Source organism: Astatotilapia calliptera, chromosome 14 (assembly GCF_900246225.1).
Source record: "Astatotilapia calliptera chromosome 14, fAstCal1.2, whole genome shotgun sequence".
Taxonomy (NCBI): Eukaryota; Metazoa; Chordata; class Actinopteri; order Cichliformes; family Cichlidae; genus Astatotilapia; species Astatotilapia calliptera.
The window spans coordinates 14,345,088-14,370,731 of record NC_039315.1 but is presented as its reverse complement, the minus strand read 5'-3'; the positions used below and the strand labels follow the sequence as shown (position 1 = coordinate 14,370,731).

At 37.6% G+C, this 25,644-nt stretch overlaps 4 protein-coding genes across 5 annotated transcripts; 3 read left to right on the top strand and 1 right to left on the bottom strand.

Moving 5' to 3' along the window:
• The first annotated feature begins 3,360 nt into the window (after window positions 1-3,360).
• On the top strand, window positions 3,361-5,683 carry LOC113036761 (mitogen-activated protein kinase kinase kinase 2-like). Of its 2 annotated transcripts, XM_026193226.1 has the most exons (6): window positions 3,361-3,462; window positions 3,684-3,735; window positions 3,829-3,904; window positions 4,022-4,154; window positions 4,366-4,473; window positions 5,034-5,683. In XM_026193226.1, exons 2-6 carry the CDS (start codon window positions 3,687-3,689, stop codon window positions 5,451-5,453), a joined length of 786 nt encoding a protein of 261 aa, XP_026049011.1. In that variant the 5' UTR covers window positions 3,361-3,462; window positions 3,684-3,686; the 3' UTR covers window positions 5,454-5,683. The 2 variants fall into 2 exon arrangements, with proteins under 2 accessions (XP_026049011.1, XP_026049012.1); XM_026193227.1 differs by having other exon boundaries at window positions 3,361-3,735; window positions 3,832-3,904.
• A 1,675-nt stretch (window positions 5,684-7,358) lies between these two features.
• On the bottom strand, window positions 7,359-11,867 carry LOC113036760 (uncharacterized). Its single transcript, XM_026193224.1, has 9 exons — window positions 11,766-11,867; window positions 11,373-11,410; window positions 10,986-11,070; window positions 10,796-10,886; window positions 8,963-9,051; window positions 8,755-8,882; window positions 8,609-8,660; window positions 7,672-7,769; window positions 7,359-7,570 (listed from the first exon to the last, which is right to left on the bottom strand). Exons 2-9 carry the CDS (start codon window positions 11,395-11,397, stop codon window positions 7,422-7,424), a joined length of 717 nt encoding a protein of 238 aa, XP_026049009.1. The 5' UTR covers window positions 11,398-11,410; window positions 11,766-11,867; the 3' UTR covers window positions 7,359-7,421.
• On the top strand, window positions 9,953-19,853 carry LOC113036759 (extracellular calcium-sensing receptor-like). Its single transcript, XM_026193223.1, has 7 exons — window positions 9,953-10,240; window positions 15,624-15,724; window positions 15,913-16,210; window positions 16,290-17,084; window positions 17,270-17,497; window positions 18,352-18,475; window positions 18,949-19,853. The coding sequence occupies exons 1-7, from the start codon at window positions 9,968-9,970 to the stop codon at window positions 19,851-19,853; spliced, it is 2,724 nt and encodes a 907-aa protein (XP_026049008.1). The 5' UTR covers window positions 9,953-9,967.
• A 2,128-nt stretch (window positions 19,854-21,981) lies between these two features.
• On the top strand, window positions 21,982-25,312 carry LOC113036631 (extracellular calcium-sensing receptor-like). The gene is made up of 5 exons (XM_026193047.1): window positions 21,982-22,305; window positions 22,449-23,243; window positions 23,416-23,643; window positions 23,813-23,936; window positions 24,399-25,312. Exons 1-5 carry the CDS (start codon window positions 22,042-22,044, stop codon window positions 25,310-25,312), a joined length of 2,325 nt encoding a protein of 774 aa, XP_026048832.1. The 5' UTR covers window positions 21,982-22,041.
• Window positions 25,313-25,644: the final 332 nt, after the last annotated feature.

Below are 25,644 nucleotides of genomic sequence, written 5' to 3'. Positions count from 1 at the left end.
TTGCGTTAGGAGCATCTGATTGGAAGATCTTAGTGTTCTATTGGGATTGTACAAATACAGGAGTTTGGATAGTTAGCTGGGCGCTAAATTGTTTAGAATTTTAAAAGTAAACAAAATAATTTTAAAATCTATATGATATTTAACAGGGAGCCAATGTAAGTTGGCTAAAACTGGAGAGATGTGATCATAGGTTCTAGTATCTGTTAAGAGACATGCAGCTACATTTTGAACTAATTGGTAAAGAGAAGAGTGTTGGAGGCCCAAGCAGAGGGAGTTACAGTAGTCCAGTCTGGACGTGATAAATGCGTGGATAAGCTTTTCAAGGTCCTTTAAAGGAAGGAATGGTTTTGCTTGAGATATCTGGCGCAACTGGTAAAAGCTGCTTTTTACCACTGTGGAGACCTGGTTCTCTAGATTAAAAGAGCTAATCAGGAACACTCTGAGGTTTCTTACAGTGAGCAAGAGATGGCTAGCAAGAGGACCTAAGAGGACGTACCTCATGAAGACAGCTGAACAGAGGTTGCAAAGAAGCAGAGACATCAGAATTAATTAAAGGCGAATAAATTTGGATATCAATGGCATAACAGTGGAAGGAGATGTTATATATATATATATATATTTTTTTTTTTTTTTATTAATCCCAACGGCAGCATGTACAAGGAGAAAATAACTGGACCGAGCACAGACCCCTGAGGCACACCACTGTAAATTGGGGCAGAGGCCAAGGTGTGTTCCCCTATAGCAACGGAGAACGGTCTGTCTGAGAGATAAGATTTAAACCACACTCAAAAAAATCAACTAGGGCATGTGTTTGATTAGCAAAGCAGTAATATGTTTACATTACATGAAGAAATCATTTTTATGGGTATTAAATGATTCATTCTTTTTTGTTGAATATGAGTCAAAGAAAATTCTGATGAGTTAAATTCATTCATGGCAATCCAATGAGAATGAGGTCCATCAAACCAACGACTCAGATAGCGTCATGCATTGCGCATGCTCTACGCCCACCGGATGCGGAAGAGTCCGTTGAGAGTTGACGAGCGCATGTGGAGTTACTCCTTTGGTATACTTGACAGTAAGGTAAGTTATTCACATATCTCTTTATATATTTATTTAGGTTAGGAGTGTGAGAGATAAATACTATTGGTTAAATGTTTTACCTCTAAGTGGTAACTTAGAGGAGCTTTATATATCAAGGAGTGTGTGGAGCCAAACACTTTTCACATGTAAGTCGTGAATTTGAATTTTCTTTCCAACTTAACCGGAGTGGCTAATTGTTGCAACAGAGCAAAAACTGATGAGGCTATTTTGGTAAGTTCGGTTTTTGTGTCTGTTGACTTTGAATGAGGTGTGTTTCATGGTTATCTGCATGGTTAGCACTGTTTTTTCTCTGGAGTTAGCTAACTTTGAAGAGTGTCATGTCGGCGGGAAAGCCGCGTAGAGTAATGTCTTCGCATATAACTCCTTGAATGAAGGGTTACTTTCTCCTTAACCGGAGTTGGTGATTGTTGGTAGCAGTGGTAAGACTGACTGAAGTAGTTTTGGTGATTTTTATGATGCTGTACTTAAAATTGCTGTTTTTGTCAGTGGAGTTTAGTAAGGGAACAACCGCATTAACTGGATAGATGAAGGGTTGAATTCAACTATACCAGTGTTTTGCGGAATTAATAACAAGGAGAAAGAGAAAATCTGTCACAATAATTGCATGTGTATTTTCTGTTTTTTTGTAATATCTTCAATTAGTTTTTGAATTCAGAATGATTTAGGTGGATCATTGTTCGGGTCATAGTTTCTCTGCTCTCTGCATTAAGGCTGACTAACAGTCTTCACATTTCACAGTATGTAGATATTAACACAAATTCATCAAGAGTAATAATTTTATTTTAATTAAATAATTTCTCTCCCGAGAAATACGTTGAAAAATAAAGCCACATTCCCGTGTTCTGAGATTCTTATACCTCCTCAACAATATCAGGTTAGTTTCATAAGTTTGACATATTATTAATATTATAATTATTATTATTATTAGTAGTAGTAGTAGTAGTAGTAGTATTGTTGTTGTTATTATTAATCTGTTTTTCAGATTGACAAGGAATTCCTGCCCATATCGACAGTACCGCTGCTATCTACATTCTTTTTTGAGCTAGACTTGTACACTCCATGCATGATGGAGATCTTTAGAAGCAAAGGTGGAGGGCTGGAAGAAAAATTATGGGGACCATCTCCAAGGTGTGTGCTAAAATGGTTAAACCTGTGTTTAAGAACTTTTTATGCCCATAACATGACAATTTTATGAGCAAAAGTATCTATACATATGGTAGGCAAAAGTCCTAAGTTGTTTTCATAACCTAGTCAGTTTTGAAGATTAACAATGGCTAACACTGAGCAGTGCTGATTTTCTAACACTGGAAAATAACTCAAAATGTTAGAAATATTCCAGTGTTAGAAAATCAACACTACTCAGTGTTAGCCATTGTTAATCTTCAAAACTGACTAGGTTACTTTTAAACATATAACACTGTCAAAAGTGTTAATTTAACACTCAACAGTGTTGTATTTAACACTCAGAGGTGTGGACCCATATAGACACTCTCTAGTGTTAATTTAACACTGGAGATTTTGCTGTGTATGTCAGATTCATTGATGCATGAGGGAGGAATTACTTTTCTGCAAACAAGTTCCTACCAGAGCCACTGCAGAAGAACTGTTTAAAATCATAGACTCTTACTTAAAAGAGGTCGAGCTGAAATGGGAGGACTGTGTGGGGATTTGCACTGCAAGCGCTGCAAGCACTCATCAAGCGCGTCTCCCCCAATGTGCAGTGGACGCACTGTATGATACACCGCGAAGCACTGGCGTCTAAACAGCTCAGACCTGAGCTGAGTAACGTAATGACTGATGTACGGTGTACATTTTAGGACATCGTCAGGTATCAGACAAAAAATTGTCAGGTGTCAGTTGTCAAAAAAAAAATTGTCAGTTGTCAAAAAAAAAATTGTCAGGTGTCAGTTGTCAAAAAAAAATTGTCAGGTATCAGACAAAAAATTGTCAGGTGTCAGTTGTCAAAAAAAAAAAAAAAGTCAGGTATCAGAAAAAAAATTGTCAGGTGTCAGAAAAAAAATTGTCAGGTGTCAGAAAAAAAAATGTCAGGTATCAGAAAAAAAATTGTCAGGTGTCAGACAAAAAAGTTGTCAGGTGTCAGAAAAAAAATTGTCAGGTGTCAGACAAAAAAGTTGTCAGGTGTCAGAAAAAAAATTGTCAGGTGTCAGTTGTCAAAAAAAAAATTGTCAGGTATCAGAACACAAGGTACCAGAGAGAAAATCTTCCTGCAGGTGGCGCTGTTGTCATTTCCCACCCGAATTGATTTCCAAATACGTCATCAACGTGTGACCGTGGGAGAGCGTAAGGTCATTGACCTCACCGGAGTTTTACCGTGGTTCAGGCTCCTAACGACACAAGGTAAGTTTAACTTTTTCTCCCTTTTGTTCATATTTTTGCCACAGTTGTGTTATATTAAGTTGCAGTTATGTTGTGAAAGTTACATATCAGAGACGGAAAGCCAGTTTTGTACGAAACCAAATCAGTACTATTTTTGTCTGGCTAATTCATTCTAGCTAGCGACAGTGGTGAAACGTGATTCAAATTTAAACTGTTCAGTAATTGTTTTGTATACATTTCAGCAAATGGACAAGCTGAAAGCTTACGAGCAGCTTAAAAAAGACCTTGAAAATGGTAATCCAACACTTTATTAAATTTTTTGGTAATGTTTGCAAGTTAATTTTTTTAACTGCAAAGAAAATAGAGGTTCTTTTCATGGTACTCCAGCAGCTGTTAAAAGGATCATGTGTGGCCAACAAGGGATGGAGGACAGCGACATTCATCATGAGATAAATGTTTCACTGTAAGAACTTTGACACACTTTTTTTTTTTTCATTGTCAAAATCGATTCTTCCTCAAGCTGTAACATAATATGCCTCTATTTTGTTTTTTTTATTCGGACATGTTTCTGTTTTATTAGGAGACTGTCTAACCCCAACATCGTCAGACTCATGGCAGTTGCCCGCACTGAGTCCTGCTTTTTGTTGGCAGCTGAATACATTCATGGCGCAACCCTGCAGCAAGTGCTTCACACAGACAGCTGCTTGGTGAAGGTACCAATACTCATAATTTTATGTTTAATACATTTAGGTAGATGTGAATAATCTTAATACCCTCATATTAAAAAAGAACTTTTTATTGCTGGCATTTGTTTAAATATGTACTTGAAACCATCTTTGTGTACAACATATAAAAAGACTGACATGTTAGATTGTCACACCTGGCTACGCATTGTTTTATTAATATTATATATTGTCTTGATAGCTTGAAGGGGATGATGCCGGTTTCATATCACTGGACTTATCCATGGCAGTAGAGTACATCCATGCACAGAGAATCATTCACCAGGATATAAAGCCAGCAAATGTCATGGTAAGCCATATTGTATTTTTCTTTTTCTCCACTTTGTTTTTGAAGATCAAAATAAAAATAGTATATTATTTATTTAACTTTATTCTCTTCAGTCTATTAAACACTACATTTGAACAATGAGAAACTTTTCTGGCATATTCATATAAAGGATTTTTAAGTAAGAAGCCTTACATTGTTTCTTTAATAGTCCAATTTTTCTTTAATATGTTGGTTCTTGCACACCTACAAAATTCCCAAACATGTTGTAAGTTTAGGCTTTACAAACTGAAAGTTTCTATTATTTTATTAGTCTGTACCACTTGCTTAAGTGGAATGGGGATTAAAAAATGCACAGGACTATAAAACCGGGTTGGATCATTAACCAATCTGTTAATTTTAATGTTGGGTATAATAAACAATCTCAGAATAAATCTGCAGTGATTGGGTGATCTGGGTGCTAAAAGCTTTGAGGGTTTTTTTTTTTTTCCCCAATTATGAGCTGTGGTCTTTGGAATGACATTTTTGATAACATTTGTGAAATTTTAGACAACCTGGTAAGTTCTCATATGTATACCTTATAGGTTCACCACCCTTCTAAGAAGGCAGTCCTGACAGACTGGGGCATGGCAAACATAAGAGACACTGTGATGCTTCGTCAAGGGAGTAAGTTCACTGCCCAGGCTACTGGTCCAGCTGGTGGCACATATCTTTACATGGCCCCTGAATGCATACTGATGTTTGAAGAGGCCTCGTTCCAGACAGACATGTGGTCCCTCGGAGCCACATATCTGGAGATCCTGACGGGTTCCGCTCCGTGGATGGTTAAAAAACAAAGAGAACTGGCTGCACTAATGGCCACCAAAACCCCACCACATGCCCTATCACATCTCAGTGACAAAAACAGTTTTCTTGGTGGTTTGGTGAGCTATGACCCAGACTCAAGGCCTTCCGCATCTGATGTTGTTAAGTTTCTCAAGTCAGGCCTTGATCTTACGAGCTGATATGGCTACAAGTGGTAATGTTGCTACAGTCTGCAGTTCAAAAGTCTTTCAATGTGAATTATGTTCTACATTATTGTTAACAAAAGTTGTGGTAAATGAAACACTGAATCATTATGAAAGATGGCACCTTGTCAATTGTATTTCAACATTTTATTGTACATTTTGTTGGTCAGACAGTTTTCAAATTACCTGTTGATTTTAAACAAGGATAAATAAATGTTAACAAACACTGTTGTATGATTTTATTGGTCATTGGAAATGTTTACTGGTGCACCTTCCATCCTCTCTCTCTTCAGAAAGATGTATATGTCATTTGCCTCGGCAAACGTAGAAAGTGTAGGAACTGCATTTCTGTTCATGGCAGTTGTGAGCTCTTGGACTAGCATGAGGTATGCAGCAAGGCAACCATCAGGTGTGCAGGGAAACTGGCTGTTTTCTAAAATGTTCTGGCACATGTCTCTGAATTCCTGGTTTGCTACCAGTGAAGGCTCTTCCCTCTCACAGATTAATTGCTTGGCATAGTCTAAAAGGTCTGGGTCAACAATGTGCAGCACATTGCCATATCCTGCGAATGAAAGACAATATTGAAAAGATGTTCACTTTGAATGTTAAAAATAAATGAATAATGACAAAGCTGTTCTAGAACCTGTATAAGAAGCAGTCAGTGTTTACAGATGTTATTACAGAAACTTAAAGATGGAAATATCACTCAAACATTTAGATAAATTTTTAGTTAAAGGTGTCAATATGAAGCCATTTTAGTATTGACAGTAGAAATTCAGAAATCTCTTATTGTACTACAAGTAGGCTTCTTCGGAAGACACAAAAGAGAAAGCACATTATAACAGTTTTACGCTCATTACACTGGCTTCCAGTATATTTTAGAAAATTCATTTTAAAATTTTAGTAATGACTTTCAATGCTCCGAATCGTGAAGCTCCTGCCTTAATTTCTGATCTTATAGAACCCCACGCTCCCTCTCCCAGCCTGTGATCATCTAATCAATGGCTGTTAGTAGTCCCACCAGAAGACCAGAGGCAATAGATCTTCCAAAGCGGTGGCTCCCAGGTCATGGAATGCTCTGCCTCCATCATTACGTTTCCTTGATTGCATTTATTCTGTATGTTCGATTGTGCTGTTTTATGTTTATCTGTTTTATATTATTGTGAAGCCACTTTGTGGTTTTTATCCTGTGAAGAGTGCTATATCAAAGTAAAAGTAAACTAATGAAAGTTAAAAAACAAACAAAAAAATAAAACCCCACAGGCTTTCAAATGACATACCAGGAGGTGGTGAGGTAAACAGAAGGTCGGGTTTCCCAAATGGACCAGGTGCATTGCGTTGCTTGCGGATGTCATGGGTGTTCCAAACTGTTTGCTCCGTTTTTAAGTCTCTTTGAAGCAGTGGCAAGTGTGAGTACTGCAAGCAGTTGCTATGAAAAAGGAGAATTAAAAAATTAATATGTTCATCTGCTTCTTTGAGGTAGAATAAGTAAAAGCTAAATTTTAATCAGTACTCAAAAAACAAAGGCATTCCTAGACCACATACTTTCATACTGCTGCTTGATTATTTTTCATGTCTAAAAATATTGACTTACATGTGCACAGGATTGTCCAGTTCAAGGATCCCAGACTCCATCATGGCCTACGCATGTTGTTTTGAAAAAGACATAAGTTGTGAAGGTGAGAATTTCATTAGTGAAAAGGTACAGATGTACATAAACACAGATTCTGGCCTTGTGTTTTCAGATAAACTAATCCATCGTATGTTTAACGAAATTTGGATGGCTAGTCTTTGTTAATAGGTTTTACAGGTGAAAGATTTGCTTTACCTCAAATGTTGTCAGCCATTTCTTAATCCATGTCTGCTTTAAAATACTGTTGAAACATTCAGCTCTCTAAACAACAGAAACATGACATTATCAGTTTTGTTGTCAGGTTGTTACTTTAGAAATAGTCATTTACCAGCTTAAAGACATACCTGGTTGTGCACTGATGTCCCCATTCTGAAGCACCTCCATGCCTGATTCCCAAGATCTCGCATGTGAAATGCCATCTGCATTTGACCCACAACAAGGTTCTCCTTTCCTCTGTCCCCCCGAATCATTTGAGGACAGCCTAAAGACACAAACTGAAGATAATTAGTGAATGATGAAAAAATCAATTTATTAACAAAATGTAATCTTTTTTAACCCCCCATTTTTTAGTATATTGCATACCACCCTGTTCTTGAACAGCCTCAAAGAAGTATCTGGCCACAAAGTTTTGCTTGCGGTTGGATGTGCCCACCTTTAGCCATAGAACCTTCCTGGAAAATCTGAAAAGAAAGAAACAGAAAAGTGGCCACTTGTACATATGATTTAATCATGTTTTGGCACTATGTTTGGTTTTTGTTACATTCCCCAAGAGTATGCTGGTTTTCCATTGTATTATGTCTAGGCGTTGTATCTGGTTCCTCCGGCCATTTTGACTGCCATAGTTGTGTAGGCTTACATGCCTTTGGAATTGAATGTGACTCTTGACTGTGTTCAGACTGACGCGAGGGGAGAGCTGCCTTTTGTTTTGTAATCCCTTGTATTCTCCTGTTTATGTGTTGGTTAGGTAGGTTATCGTAAATTGTACGTTTTATTTTCTTTGGAGTTAAATTCTGTTTACTTTATATCAGGGATGTTTTGTTTGTTGTGTTGGTCTTGGCCCTCCCTGAAATTAACTGCCAGTCTGAAATGGAACTTTAAGACTAGCAGGAAATAAGCCTTTTTAAAACCGCCATCTTGAATCCTCCTTCACTATTCATACTTTATCTTGGTCCCTTAGACCAGGCTTGGCCAAATCCAGACCTCGAGGGCCAGTGTCCTGCATGTTTTAGATATCACCCTGGGTAAACACACTTGAATAAAATGATTAGTTCATTACCAGGCCTCTGGAGAACTACAAAACATGTTGTGAGGGTAATTTAGCCATTTGAATCAGCTGTGGATCAAGGACACATCTAAAACCTGCAGGACACCGGCCCTCGAGGCCTGGACTTGCCCATCCCTGCCCTAGACTACTCAGGAGAGATAACACCTCAGTTTACCGCACATCCTTATCTTGAAGCAACTTTGTACTATCACTGAATATAATAAATTAAGTAGCGAATGCCATATTCAAACCTACCCATCAATCCCCAAATGTATCCACATTCCAAAAAACTTCAGTTTATCATTGCCTATATGAAACAACAAATAATAATTACAATTTGTTTCAACAGAAGTACCATCAAAACATGTTTGGAAGGTTAATTGAAAAGATAAAATAAATACCATCAATGTGCCATGTGTCATTTGGACCACGGCTGATGTAATTCCGACGGGGAATTTTCTTCTTTCCAGGAGATCTCCTCTGAAGACCACTTGCATCCATATATCTCATTATATTAGCAACATCGTCTCTACAGTAACAATAGATTTTACTCTGAGCTCAACAGTAAAACAAGAGAATACTTGATTATATACACACTATTTAACCAACCTGTAACAAGGCCGCACTCCTCTGACATCCCTTACCCGCTTTACCATTGCCCTGATTCCTTGTTCAGGAGACCACTGTTTCATCTCACTCTAAAAAACAAACAAACAGACAATTGAATGTTTTTTTTTTAAATCACTACAGAAAATAACATTTATTGTTTCTACAATAGCTCATGACACAGACTTCAGGAAAATATATATTTTTTGCACTGATGTTTTAACGCTTACAGTGGGGCAAAAAAGTATTTAGTCAGCCACCGATTGTGCAAGTTCCCCCACTTAAAATGATGACAGAGGTCAGTAATTTGCACCAGAGGTACACTTCAACTGTGAGAGACCGAATGTGAAAAAAAAATCCATGAATTCACATGGTAGGATTTGTAAAGAATTTATTCGTAAATCAGGGTGGAAAATAAGTATTTGGTCACCTCAAACAAGGAAGATCTCTGGCTCTCACAGACCTGTAACGTCTTCTGTAAGAAGCTTTTCTGTCCCCCACTCGTTACCTGTATGTATGGCACCTGTTTGAACTCATCATCTGTATAAAAGACAACTGTCCACAGCCTCAAACAGTCAGACTCCAAACTCCGCCATGGCCAAGACCAAAGAGCTTTCGAAGGACACCAGGAAAAGTATTGTAGACATGCACCAGACTGGGAAGAGTGAATCTACAATAGGCAAGCAGCTTGGTGTGAAAAAATCAACTGTGGGAGCAATCATCAGAAAATGGAAGACATACAAGACCACTGATAATCTCCCTCGATCTGGGGCTCCACGCAAGATCTCATCCCGTGGGGTCAAAATGATCATGAGAACGGTGAGCAAAGATCCCAGAACCACACGGGGGGACCTGGTGAATGACCTGCAGAGAGCTGGGACCAAAGTAACAAAGGTCACCATCAGTAACACACTACAACGGCAGGGAATCAAATCCCGCAGTGCCAGACGTGTTCCGCTGCTGAAGCCAGTGCATGTCCAGGCCCGTCTGAAGTTTGCCAGAGAGCACATGGATGATACAGCAGAGGATTGGGAGAATGTCATGTGGTCAGATGAAACCAAAGTAGAACTTTTTGGTATAAACTCAACTCGTCGTGTTTGGAGGAAGAAGAATACTGAGTTGCATCCCAAGAACACCATACCTACTGTGAAGCATGGGGGTGGAAACATCATGCTATGGGGCTGTTTTTCTGCCAAGGGGACAGGACGACTGATCCGTGTTAAGGACAGAATGAATGGGGCCATGTATCGTGAGATTTTGAGCCAAAACCTCCTTCCATCAGTGAGAACTTTGAAGATGAAACGAGGCTGGGTCTTCCAACATGACAATGATCCAAAACACACCGCCCGGGCAACAAAGGAGTGGCTCCGTAAGAAGCATTTGAAAGTCCTGGAGTGGCCTAGCCAGTCTCCAGACCTCAACCCCATAGAAAATCTGTGGCGGGAGTTGAAAGTCCGTGTTGCTCGGCGACAGCCCCAAAACATCACTGCTCTCGAGAAGATCTGCATGGAGGAATGGGTCAAAATACCAGCTACTGTGTGTGCAAACCTGGTAAAGACCTATAGTAAACGTTTGACCTCTGTTATTGCCAACAAAGGTTATGTTGCAAAGTATTGAGTTGTATTTTTGGTATTGACCAAATACTTATTTTCCACCCTGATTTACGAATAAATTCTTTACAAATCCCACCATGTGAATTCATGGATTTTTTTTTCACATTCTGTCTCTCACAGTTGAAGTGTACCTCTGGTGCAAATTACTGACCTCTGTCATCATTTTAGGTGGGGGAACTTGCACAATCGGTGGCTGACTAAATACTTTTTTGCCCCACTGTACCTCCACAGCTTTGTGGATTTCAGTAAAAGGTCGTTGGGGGCATCTTCGCTTCAACCCTAGAAGTTTTAAAACTCGTCTCAGATGCCTCTCACTGTTAAAAGACAACACAGACTTACATTATATTAAATGCAAACTGCATGTTTTGTCATTTTAGAGAGTTGTCACGGAAACTGTTGAAATGCAGACTTACCTTATTTTATGCCCATATGAATTCAGTGCACAGCTGATTTCCTTTTGTTTTAAGCCTTTGTTGAACAATGTTATTATCATCATATCTTGAAAGGTTAAGTGTAACAACAACAGTCTAATTGATCACCCACGTCTTACACTGAACATAAGTAATTAACCAGTAAAGTACTAAATCTTTTTATGTGGCAATTACACTAAAAGCATCGTCTATTCAGTGCCCACAAATAAAACATGTGTAGCAAAAAATACACTTCTTTGATATGAAAGAGGTGAACAGTAGTTAATAAATAAGTTGTACTTTAGTCATTTATTTTTAATGCTCTTTTTTTAATTTAAAAAAAAAAAAGTATTTTTGGTACAGTCATGGGAACCAGCCAGAGTCGGATACTCCTTTCATCATCGTCAGATGACATATTGCAGCAAAGTCTAAAAACAACAACAGAAAAAAACATATCGGGATCAAAACATATCCCGACAGTAGCAATATAGAAAAGAGAAATAAAGAAAAAGAGCGACAGAAAGGATGCAGGCTGCTCGTGAGCTTTCAGCTTGTCCATTTGCTGAAATGTATACAAAACAATTACTGAACAGTTTAAATTTGAATCACGTTTCACCACTGTCGCTAGCTAGAATGAATTAGCCAGACAAAAATAGTACTGATTTGGTTTCGTACAAAACTGGCTTTCCGTCTCTGATATGTAACTTTCACAACATAACTGCAACTTAATATAACACAACTGTGGCAAAAATATGAACAAAAGGGAGAAAAAGTTAAACTTACCTTGTGTCGTTAGGAGCCTGAACCACGGTAAAACTCCGGTGAGGTCAATGACCTTACGCTCTCCCACGGTCACACGTTGATGACGTATTTGGAAATCAATTCGGGTGGGAAATGACAACAGCGCCACCTGCAGGAAGATTTTCTCTCTGGTACCTTGTGTTCTGACACCTGACAACTTTTTTTCTGACACCTGACAATTTTTTTTCTGACACCTGACAACTTTTTTTCTGACACCTGACAACTTTTTTTCTGACACCTGACAATTTTTTTTCTGACACCTGACAACTTTTTTTCTGACACCTGACAACTTTTTTTCTGACACCTGACAATTTTTTGTCTGATACCTGACTTTTTTTTTTTTGACAACTGACACCTGACAATTTTTTTTCTGATACCTGACAATTTTTTTTCTGATACCTGACAATTTTTTTTTGACAACTGACACCTGACAATTTTTTTTCTGATACCTGACAATTTTTTTTTTGACAACTGACACCTGACAATTTTTTGTCTGATACCTGACGATGTCCTAAAATGTACACCGTACTGATGTCATCACCACAGTCAACTACATCAAAACACGACCTGTGAAAGCCCGGATTTTTTCGGCACTGTGTGAAGAAATGGGCTCCGACCACACAGCCGTTTTGTATCACAGCAAGTCCCGATGGCTGTCACGTGGGAAGATGCTATCCAGGGTCTTTGAACTGCGAGATGAGATCCGCATCTTTTTGAAGGAAGAGGGCAGTGATCTTACCAACAAATTTAACTGTAACAACTTTCTCATGAAACTGGCATACCTCAGTGACATGTTCCTGAAACTCAATGAACTAAATTTGCAGATGCAGAGCACAAACACTCACCTCCCACATCTGACAGATAAAGTCACATCATTTGTCAGAAAACTTGAAATGTGGAAGCAGCGAGTGAAAGATGGAAACGTGGACTCGTTTGAGAATTTGAAATCATTCATTGAAGACAACAAGCTGCAGAATACAGTGATCCCATGCATAAAAGAACACATGTCTGCCCTTCAGAAACATTTCCAGAGATATTTCCTGGTGCAAGATTCCAAAGAATGACTGGATCCGTGACCCCTTCAGTGCAACACCCCCTGCTGACACACATCTGAGGAGGAACAGTTCATTGATCTTACCTCTGATTCAATTAAGAGGCTGCAGTTTAATTCAAAGACCCTGGCTGCATTTTGGATTGGAGTGGACAAAGAGAGCCCTGGCAATACTTCTTCCTTTTACCACATCCTACTTATGTGAGGTAGGCTTTTCTGCTGTGGCTTCAATCAAGACAAAATACAAATCTAAGCTGGACATTGAAAATGAAGTCAAAGTGGCAGTCTCGAAACTGCAACCCAGGTTTGAGAGGATCTGCAGCAACAAACAGGCTCACACCAGTCACTGAAAAGATGTGAGAATTAAATGTGGGGTTATTTTTGCAACAAACCTTTAATTTATTTTTTTATTTTTCCTCTCAGGAAGTTGTTCATGTTTGTAAACCCATTTTGCACAGAGAGGCATTTAAAAAAATATGAGGCAATTTTGAATATTCTTGCACAGGAAAAGATACGAATACTGGATTTCAGGAAAGCAAACTGATTTTGTTAGGAATTGATGGTTTATTTCCTGAGTCAGTCGATTTAGACCTCCATTAGCATTCCTTTGAATTTATTACAAAGAAGTACAAAACTGTCCTTTCTTTCATTTCATTTTGTATTTTCAAACTCCTGAAGGCATTCTTAGATATGTAATTTAACCTCTTAAGTCCCGAACTCTTCCATGGCATGCATTTCTAATTTCTCTTTGATATTTGGGCTGATTGGGACCCGATGAATGTAAAACCAAGATTCACCAGAGGGACCATCTCTAGTGGAAAGTTACTGAGACACTGTTGTTTAGACTAGAATGAGAGAGCTTCTGTAATAAACCTGTTAGGGGCACACCACCATTTTGAGATCCACGGCAACGTGTCATGCACAACAGACACTAATGTTTTTGTCACTTTTTATGGAATCAAATTCAAAATAAGGTCGGTACTTCCACGCTTTAAACGCTGTACGCTCATACTCTCTCCCGCACTTGATATATTATCCATTGTTGATCTGCACACAGCTTTTGTCACAAACATCGCACTCGCTTGTGTCACTGTCATGAGACATTCTCGCAAAAAAATCACGGTTTTAGTAACGTAGTAACGCAGTAACGTAGTAACGCAGTAACGCAGCGTGCTTACGGGAAAGTAACGGTAATCTAATTACCGTTTTTGCAACAGCAATCCCTTACTATACTCGTTACTTGAAAAAAAGTAATCGGATTACAGTAACGCGTCACAAGTAATGCGTTACTGCCCATCTCTGCTCAGGCCACTCCTACACCAACCCTATTCAGACTAAGTGTCTTGTTTGCATTACCTCTGAGCAATTTGCAACCATTTTGTTCTCCAATGTGTGCCTTTTTCTTGTATATATTTCTCTTATTTTGTATATATCCCTCTTGGTTGTATTTATTGATTGTATATATTTCTCCTGTCTAATATTTATATTTTAATCTGGCACAGTTGGTGTGGAGCACCTACAATTTAATTGTAGGTGTTGAAATAAGCAACTAAGTACATACAAAATATAATCATGAATGAAACCCAAAAAACTATGAGGAAAAGACCAAAGAACATAAACATAAAGAAACCAACAGAGAAATATCCCCAAAAAGGTTAAAAAAAAATACAAAACTCCAAGACAGTATGAGTGCAATGAAATTCCAATAACTCCACGTTTACTTTCATTTCGACGTTTGCAAATATATTTTATCATTTTCATTGGAAATTTGAAATGTAAAATAACCCAGTGCAATTTAATATTTGTGTTTTAACCTCCTATGACCTGGCGTCCACATATGTGGACATCACATTTTGGGTTGTCTAGACCAAAATACTAAGTTTAGCTCCACAAGGGCCTGATATCCACTTACGAGGACATTATACTGCCTTTGTTTTATCAAAATTTAAAATTAATGTCTTTATATGTGGCTCTCATTTTTCTAAGAAACAAAAATCGGGTAAAAAAAAAAAAATCTGGTGAATCTTGGTTTTACATTCATCGGGTCCCAATCAGCCCAAATATCAAAGAGAAATTAGAAATGCATGCCATGGAAGAGTTTGGGACTTAGGAGGTTAAATTACATATGTAAGAATGCCTTCAGGAGTTTGAAAATACAAAATGAAATGAAAGAAAGGACAGTTTTGTACTTCTTTGTAATAAATTCAAAGGAATGCTAATGGAGGTCTAAATCGACTGACTCAGGAAATAAACCATCAATTCCTAACAAAATCAGTTTGCTTTCCTGAAATTCAGTATTCGTATCTTTTCATACATTAACCTTCATTTGGCTTTCACCGTTTTCTACTGTTACAAATCTATGTTTAAATACATGTTTAAAAACAAATGTCCAAGACAACATGATGTTTCAGTGAGATAAACTATGTATATATTTTAGAGGTTTGCAAAGCAGGCTACAAATGAAAACCCTTTTTTGTTTGCTTTTTTTCATTTGGGTATGTCTCTCTTCTTGCTCCACCTATAGGTTGACAGAAATGAGTCATCACTACTCCATTATTTCTCATGTTACTCCAAAAATGCATAAATACCAGTTTAAGATTCAAATGTATCTAAAGGCACATGTGATGCAATCCAGTGTTTTATTTCTCACTGACAGCATGACATCAACGCATAGCTGGCCACAGCAGGGTTGGGCAATTTTACAAGTGTTATTGGTGGTGTCTTTCTCTCAGGCTGATGAACAAGTATGCAGGCAAATGGGGGATCCTGAAAACCCCCAACTATCTCAGGATGGTAATATGGTATTAGGGGGGATCTTCTCATTTTACAGCAGTTGGAAAGACAGAATGGACACCTACTTGCATAAACCACTGCCACTGCAATGTACCAGGTATGTGAAATACTGAGTATTAAGATAATCGTATATCGTTAGCTTCATAGCATAATTGCCTAAGTCATTTGACTAAGTCAAATGACTTAGGCACTTATGCTATGAAGCTAACGATATGCTTTTGTCATTCCACTGTTTCTGGTTTAAACGTCATTTGGTTTTAATTCCATATTTCAAATTGAATCAAGTTTGAATTTCAGAGGCTTCCAGTTTGCTCAGGCTATGCTTTTTGCCATTGAGGAGATTAATAATAGTACAGACCTACTGCCAGGAGTCTCTCTAGGCTACAAAATCTATGATGAATGTGGCTCCATTGCAAGAAGTGTAAAAGTTGCATTGGCATTGACTACCGATAATACAGTTGTTGCTGCACTATCCAAGACGGCATGTACCAGACCTTCACAAGTGCAGGCCATAATTGGAGAGACATCTTCCTCTCCTTGCATGGCAATAGCTACTGTCCTTGGACCATTTTATATACCAATGGTGGGTGAGATAGCTAATAATAAATATTTGTGGCAAAAAATGCAAGTGTGAATGTTCTACTTAGGACTTTTTCTTTTAGATCAGCCACTTTGCCACATGTGCTTGTCTCAGTGACAAAACCAAGTACCCATCCTTCCTCAGAACAATACCCAGTGACTACTACCAGAGCAGAGCCCTGGCCCATTTGGTCAAGTATTTTGGATGGACTTGGGTTGGAGCTATTAGAAATAATGATGATTATGGAAATAATGGCATGGCTACATTCACAGAAACTGCACAGCAGCTGGGCATCTGTCTGGAGTATTCTGTATCTTTTTTCAGGACAGATCCATCAGACAAAATACAAGAGATAATTGACATTGTCAAAACTTCAACTTCCAAGGTGATTGTTGCCTTTATGTCACACATGGATATGGATGTGCTAATACATGTATTATCCCAGCATAATTTGACTGAATACCAGTGGGTAGGTAGCGAGGGCTGGATAGTTGATTCTCAAATAGCTGCAATGGATATACATCACATACTGGATGGTGCCATAGGCCTTTCTATTCCAAAAGCACATATCAGCGGCCTGAGAGAGTTCATGCTGGATGTGAAGCCACTCAATTCATCTAATAATGGACTGTTTACTGAGTTCTGGGAGGCATTATTTAACTGTAAATTTAGGCAGTCAGCATCATCAGCAAACATTCAAAGAGAGTGTACTGGAGATGAAGACCTGACAGGAGTACAAAACAGCTACACTGATATGTCTCTCATGCCTGTCTTTAACAACGTCTATAAAGGAGTGTATACTGTGGCCCATGCACTTCACAATATCCTCAAATGTAATAAAACATGTAACAAAGCTGTTCCGCTAGACCCATTCACGGTGAGCTTTTTAATAACTTAAAGTATAGTTTTAACATTACACAATAACAATCAATAAAAAAAAAATGTTTTTATATATATTTTTAAAGTACATTAAATTGATATTTTTTGTTCTTTTGCCAGTTACATCTCATCTTTTTGCCAAATTACTGATGGGTAATTAAATAAATTAATGCCTTTTTATAGATTTTACAGCACATAAAAAACATTTACTTCAAAACAAAAGAAGGAGAGGAGGTTTACTTTGATGAGAATGGAGATCCAGCAGCAAAATATGAAATTATAAACTGGCAGCCAAGAGAAAATGGCGTTGTGGAATTTGTAACAGTTGGTCTTTATGATGCATCTTTAGCTCCAGAAAAACAGCTGCATCTGCAAAACAAGTCTTTAATTTGGGCAAGAAACTCAAAGCAGGTAAGGTATCAGTGTAACTAATTTTAATAATCAGTAATTCCATTTTAATAAAATAATTTGGCACAAGGCTTTTAAACTGTAAATATCAACACTTCACCGAGTTCTTTCGATTCCTCAGAGGCATCCAATGGAAGACAAAACACTGCTCAGTAGACCATTTAACACTTTATTACTTCTAGATGGGAGATGCGTCCTGCATGACACGTTGCCGTGGATCTCAAAATGGTGGTGTGCCCCTAACAGGTTTATTACAGAAGCTCTCTCATTCTAGTCTAAACAACAGTGTCTCAGTAACTTTCCACTAGAGATGGTCCCCTCTTATCTACATTTTGCCAGGCAAGCGTGAGCGAGTCTACAGCTTTCTACTCCCCAAGGACACATGGTCTAATGCCTTTATTTTTCAGGGCTGTGTCCACTTAATACTATACTATATAACTTCATAACCCTTATTAATAAAAAGTATGGCATTATTGAGGCACTGCAAATTATTTAATCACAGCAAAACCTATATGAGCTTTAATGTTCCATAATTCATCAAAATTAACAATTTATGGTTGCAAGGGCAATATTATACATACAGTTGTTGCTGCACTATCCATGACGGCATGGGTCATCTTTTCTTCTTCTTCCTTTTTGTTTTTTGTTTTTTTCCCTTCACCTGGAGGAGACCGTCACACCCGCCCACACCAGGACCTCGTGAAAAACCTCAAATATTTCCTCCCCCGTGATTCGACCCAAACTTCTGACGCTCGGCGTTTTTCGGTGCTGAACTTAAAAAAACAAAAAACAAAAAAAAAATAAATTAAGAAAAAAAAATAATAATTTTTTTTCTCATAATGCTTCTGTTCATGCAGGTTCCTGTGTCAGTTTGCAGTGAAAAATGTCCTCCAGGAACACGTAAAGTTCTCCAGAAAGGAAGGCCTGTTTGTTGCTATGACTGTATAAGATGTGCAGAAGGAGAGATCAGCAACATTACAGGTTTACTATAATATTTAATGTAATCTTTTGCATTTTTGTTACTAGCTTTGCCACAAAACATAAATGTCATGGTTTGACATTTGGCCATGTTAAATCTTTGTTTTTCTTCTTGATTAAATATAAGTAATTAAATTAAAAGTATATGCAACCAGACATAACCTTAATAATTTGCATATCGATAGAAATTTTAATCAACATTAATGTCCTGACATAATGCTTTCAAGAACATTCGTCATGTGCTCAATGGTATTCTTATGAGTTTATTTAATAGTTAACCAAACTAAATTATGACTGAATCATAGTACTGTTGAATGATCATGTAGTTGTCATACTGTTGTGATATCTTTGTGGCACTGTCCATCAATTATCTGTTATTCAGGTCGAGCTATAAATATATATATATATATATATATATATATATATATATATATATATATATATATATATATGAATTTCATTTTATTTTTTGGCAGATTCTGTCACCTGTGTGAGATGTCTCCCTGAATATTGGTCAAATGAGAGAAGAGATGCTTGTATAAAGAAGGAAGCAGTGTATCTATCATATGAAGAAATTATGGGAGCACTGCTCACTGCAGCATCTGTATTTGGAACATGCACAACTGCTGGTGTGGCGCAAATTTTCTTCAAACACAGAAAAACTCCTATTGTCAGGGCAAACAACTCTGAACTGAGCTTCCTGCTGCTCTTCTCCTTAATTCTGTGCTTCCTGTGTTCTCTGACCTTCATTGGTCAGCCCTCTGATTGGTCCTGCATGCTCCGACATGTAGCATTTGGCATCACCTTTGTCCTCTGTATCTCTTGTGTTTTGGGAAAAACAATACTTGTTTTAATGGCCTTCAGAGCTACACGTCCAGATAGCAATATGAAATTGTTTGGACACACACAACAAAGGCTGTGTGTTTTGGGATTCACTCTTATACAAGTTGTCATTTGTATCATTTGGTTAACAAGTTCTCCTCCATTTCCATTTAAGAATTTTAAGGAATTCAAAGATAAAATCATCTTAGAGTGTGCTCTGGGATCAGCTGTAGGGTACTGGGCTGTGCTTGGATATATAGGAATCTTGGCCATTTTATGTTTCATTTTTGCTTTTCTGGCTCGGAAACTACCCGATAATTTCAACGAAGCCAAGTTTATTACTTTTAGCATGCTGATATTCTGTGCAGTATGGATTACATTTATCCCAGCATATGTCAGCTCCCCTGGGAAGTTTAGTGTTGCTGTAGAAATATTTGCTATACTTGCTTCCAGTTTTGGACTGCTATTTTGCATTTTCATTCCAAAATGTTATATAATTTTACTGAAACCAGAGAAGAATACTAAGAAGAACATGATGGGAAAGAAGGCACCCCATTAATTTGAAATTTGTTGTGTTTCATTTTGGTAATACTATATAAACAGCACAATTGCGCTACAGTTGCCTTGGGGGATATTGCAAAATAATGAGTCATATGATAATTTTTCTGGCCGTTGATATTTACATGTGCATAAGTCATAATGGCAATGTGTACTGATTTCAGCAAACTGGGAAATAATTATTGGGCTTGATTGCTCAGTATGTATCATCAAAGGCCTGCCTAAACCAGTTACTTGAGTATGAACACACAGCACATAAGAAGAGAGCCTATAGGAAACAGCTGATATTCATGGTCAGATGCAGACAGAGTGGGATTAAACCCAAAAGCCTACAAATGAAATCATCTGCTAGGGCCACCAAGCAAGAAAAATCCCACAAAACAATGGCACACTCCAGTGTTTAGTTCCTAAGGCCCAAACTAAGCAATTTTGTGTGAGAGGATGGGTGTGAATTAGACATTAAAGACAGTAGACAAATTCTGGCTAAACAAATAACACAAAACAGAAGAGGTTCTTCATCAAGCCAGGACTGTGCAGTCTACTTTAGCCTATTTGCCAGTAGTCACTCTTTTAATGATGAAGATGTGTATATCCTAGAGATGAATTTGAGTGAGGAGTTAAGGAGTTAATTTATGTAAAACGGAAATATCCATCTCTGAACCAAGGAGAAGGCCTAATATTAAATCTTTCACTGTTTTACAATGCTGTGATTGCAGCCATTCCCAACCCTATGGTAGCTATGAATAAGGGACATTACTTATCACCAATCATGAAACTGATCATGTGGATCATTGTTATGTGATGGTGTTAATTGTCATGTAAATGTACTGTTCATAAAGTTGGGGAACTAGCAAGCAATGGGGACTGGGGGAGTCAGGATGAGAGTCAGGATGAGTGTTGAAATGTTTCTCCCAATTATAACATTGCGTAAAGATGAACAGAATCACCTTTCTGGGATTTTTCATAAAAATTATCCCAACTCAGGACCTTCAAAGACTCTTGAGGCAAATTTGTGATTTGTTGAGTGGCTTAAAAAAAATATGACCCCATCTTGATTTTTGTTTTTTTACATATTCTTCACACCTCTGGGTTTAAAAAAATATATAAAATGTAAACAATGATTTCATTTATTAAGGTAAAAAAGAACCCAAACCTACGTGACCTTACATGAAAAACTAATCCCCCCTCCAAAAACACTTTATCTCATGTAAATGTTGTAATTAAAGTCATGATTTGGGGCTTGTGTGAGTTGCAATAAATATCAGATTTCAAAATGAGCCAGAAGTTCAAAATTTTAGAACGAATGCTTTAGATTTTTTTTTGAAAATTGACTGTATGACTATGGTGAAATTTTACTGACTCTAATGTTAATTTCCATTATGGTTAAGTAAATTTAACAGTTAACGTTTTAATATTTGATTGAAAATATATTTTCTGATATTAATTGTATGTCTATAATCTAAAAAATCTATGTAAAAAATAAAATTTCACTGTTCAATTTCTGATTGTTGTCAATTATAAACTAACCTTGTATATAATAGTGAATATACTAAAATTTCCCCAGGAGTTGGTGAAATAAAAAAATAAAAATAAAAAGGAAGGACAAAGCAAAGCAGATTAGATAAGAAAAACGTACTATTTTTTTCATTTGGGTATGTCTCTCTTCTTCCTCCACCTATAGGTTGACAGAAATGAGTCATCACTACTCCATTATTTCTCATGTTACTCCAAAAATGCATAAATACCAGTTTAAGATTCAAATGTATCTAAAGGCACATGTGATGCAATCCAGTGTTTTATTTCTCACTGACAGCATGACATCAACGCATAGCTGGCCACAGCAGGGTTGGGCAATTTTACAAGTGTTATTGGTGGTGTCTTTCTCTCAGGCTGATGAACAAGTATGCAGGCAAATGGGGGATCCTGAAAACCCCCAACTATCTCAGGATGGTAATATTATATTAGGGGGGATCTTCTCATTTCACAGCAGTTGGAAAGACAGAATGGACACCTACTTGCATAAACCACTGCCACTGCAATGTACCAGGTATGTGAAATACTGAGTATTGAGATAATACATACTTGCTTTTGTAATACCACTGTTTCTGGTTTAAAGATAATTTGGTTTTAATTCCATATTTCAAATTGAATCAAGTTTGAGTTTCAGAGGCTTCCAGTTTGCTCAGGCTATGCTTTTTGCCATTGAGGAGATTAATAATAGTACAGACCTACTGCCAGGAGTCTCTCTAGGCTACAAAATCTATGATGCTTGTGGCTCCATGGCAAGAAGTGTAAAAGTTGCACTGACGCTGACCAATGGTAATGAAATTGTTGCTGGGCAATCTGAAAGACCATGTACCAGACCTTCACAAGTGCAGGCCATAATTGGAGAGACATCTTCCTCCCCTTGCATGGCAATAGCTACTGTCCTTGGGCCATTTTATATATCAATGGTAGGTAGAATAGCTAATAAAAATATTTGCAACCATGCACATTCAACTGTCAATGTTTGACTTTTTTTTCTACTTAATTTCTTCACCGTTTGTGGCAAAAAATGGAAGTGTGAATGTTATATTTTGGACTTTTTCTCTATTAGATCAGTCACTTTGCCACATGTGCTTGTCTCAGTGACAAAACCAAGTACCCATCCTTCCTCAGAACAATACCCAGTGACTACTACCAGAGCAGAGCCCTGGCCCATTTGGTCAAGCATTTTGGATGGACTTGGGTTGGAGCTATTCGAACCAATGATGATTATGGAAATAATGGCATGGCTACATTCACAGAAACTGCACAGCAGCTGGGCATCTGTCTGGAGTATTCTGTATCGTTTTTCAGGACAGATCCAGCAGACAAAATACAAAAGATAATTGACATTATAAAGGCTTCAACCTCCAAGGTGATTGTTGCCTTTCTGTCACACATGGATATGGATGTGCTAATGTATGGGATGTCCCAGCACAATTTGACTGAATACCAGTGGGTAGGTAGTGAGGGATGGATAGTTGATTCTGAAATAGCAGCACTGGATATACATCACATACTGAATGGTGCCATAGGCCTTTCCATTCCAAAAGCACATGTCAGTGGCCTGAGAGAGTTCATGCTTAATCTGAAGCCACTCAATTCATCTAATAATGAATTGTTTATTGAGTTCTGGGAGGCATTATTTAACTGTAGGTTTAGGCAGTCAATATCATCATCAGACATTCAGAGAGAGTGTACTGGACATGAAGATGTGACTGGAGTTCAAAACAGCTACACTGACATGTCTCTCATGCCTATCTTTAACAATGTCTACAAAGGAGTGTATGCAGTGGCACATGCACTTCACAACATCCTCAGCTGTAATAAAACATGTAACAAAACTGTGCAGCTAGACCCATTCACGGTGAGCTTTTTAATAATTTCAATTATAAGTTATCACATTACACAATAACAATCACTGATAAAAAAAAAAATGTTTTCACAGTTTGAAAAAATAATTAATTATCCATGTCCTATAGCCAGTTAGTTTGCAAAGTTTTTCTCAGGTAATTAAATAAATTAATGTTGTTTTATAGATTTTACAGCACATAAAAAACATTTACTTCAAAACAAAGGAAGGAGAGGAGGTTTACTTTAATGAGAATGGAGACCCAGCCGCAAAATATGAAATTATAAACTGGCAGCCAAGAGAAAATGGTATTGTGGAGTTTGTCACAGTTGGTCTTTATGATATATCATTAGCTGCAGAAAAACAGCTATATCTGCAAAACAAGTCTTTAATTTGGGCAAGAAACTCAAAGCAGGTAAGGTATCAGTCTAATTAATTACAATAATTACAAATTCAATTTTAACAAAATAGTTTGGCACAGGAGATATAAACATCTATTGGCTCTAGTATTAAATACATTTCATTAACATGGCTGTAAGGGCAATATTATACATGTTTTTCTCATAATGCCTTTGTTCGTGCAGGTTCCTGTGTCAGTTTGTAGTGAGAAATGTCCTCCAGGAACACGCAAGGTTCTCCAGAAAGGAAGGCCTGTTTGCTGCTATGACTGTATAAGATGTGCAGAAGGTGATATCAGCAACATTACAGGTTATGTTACAAGTGTTATATTCAGTGTACACTTTTGTATTTCTTTTGCTCACTGTGCCTCAAAACAAAGATTTTATCATTGCTTGGTTATGTTAAGTTCTTGCTTTACTGTTTGGGTTTTACTTTCAGGACTATCTGTCATGTAAGACTGGAACTGTTTTGAATTTATTTAATAATTAAGCAAAGTTATTGTATGGTGCCTATGTCTAGAGAAGTAGAGGTGTACACTGGAGAGATGAGGAATGAAAGCCAGTGGAAGCAAGTAAATGAAAGAGGGATGGGTGTAAAAATGAAAATTCAAGGAGTAGAGATAGTGAAGGCAGATGAATTGAAATACCTGGGATCAACTTTCCAAAGCAAAAGACGGTGCAGAAGAGAGGTGAAGAAGAGTGAAGAGCCTGTATGCAGTGGTTGGAGATGAGTGTCGGGGTGATTTGTAATATGTTGATATTTTTTTGGCAGATTCTGTCACCTGTGTGAGATGTCTCCCTGAATATTGGTCAAATGAGAGAAGAGATGCGTGTATAAAGAAGGAAGCAGTGTTTCTATCATATGAAGAAATTATGGGAGCACTGCTCACTGCAGCATCTGTATTTGGAACATGCACAACTGCTGGTGTGGTGTTAATTTTCTTCAAACACAGAAAAACTCCTATTGTGAGAGCAAACAACTCTGAATTGAGCTTCCTGCTGCTCTTCTCCTTAATTCTGTGCTTCCTGTGTTCTCTGACCTTCATCGGTCAGCCCTCTGAATGGTCCTGCATGCTACGGCACACAGCGTTTGGCATCACCTTTGTCCTCTGTATCTCTTGTGTTTTGGGAAAAACAATAGTGGTTTTAATGGCCTTCAGAGCTAAACTTCCTGGTAGTAATATGATGAAATGGTTTGGGCAGACACAACAAAGGCTCTGTGTTCTTGTATTCACTCTTGTACAAGTTATCATATGCATTGTCTGGTTAACAATTTGTCCTCCGTTTCCATTTAAGAATTTTAAAACATTTAAGGACAAAATTATTTTAGAATGTGCTCTTGGCTCAGCTGTAGGGTATTGGGCTGTTCTTGGCTACATTGGACTTTTGTCTGTCTTATGTTTCATTTTTGCTTTTCTGGCTCGAAAACTGCCTGATAATTTCAATGAAGCCAAGTTTATCACCTTTAGCATGTTGATATTCTGTGCAGTGTGGATCACATTTATTCCAGCATATGTCAGCTCTCCAGGAAAGTTCAGTGTTGCTGTAGAAGTATTTGCTATACTTGCTTCCAGTTTTGGTCTACTGATTTGCATTTTCATGCCCAAATGTTATATCATCTTACTGAAACCAGAAAAGAATACTAAGAAGAACATGATGGGGAAGAAGGCAACCCATTTATTTTGAAAAATGAAAACAATGTTTTCTTTGTATTTGTAACATTTCTACATAATTGTTAACCAAACTGAATAGATGGTTCTCTGAAGTTACTGAAATACCTGTCCAGTCATAGCATGAATGCAGTATATCGTTGAAAACAACTGTGATTAGATCATATAAATATATTAGCCTTATATTGTATGCCATATGAATTATACAATATACTATAATGCTAATAAAACTGTGATCAAAACATCTTTTGCCTAAGGTGTGCATATGTCTCTAGAGGCTACATTGAGCCATGACAACTTAAAAAGTGTATAAAGCTCCAGTATGAACTGTAAAGCTGATTGGGGTAA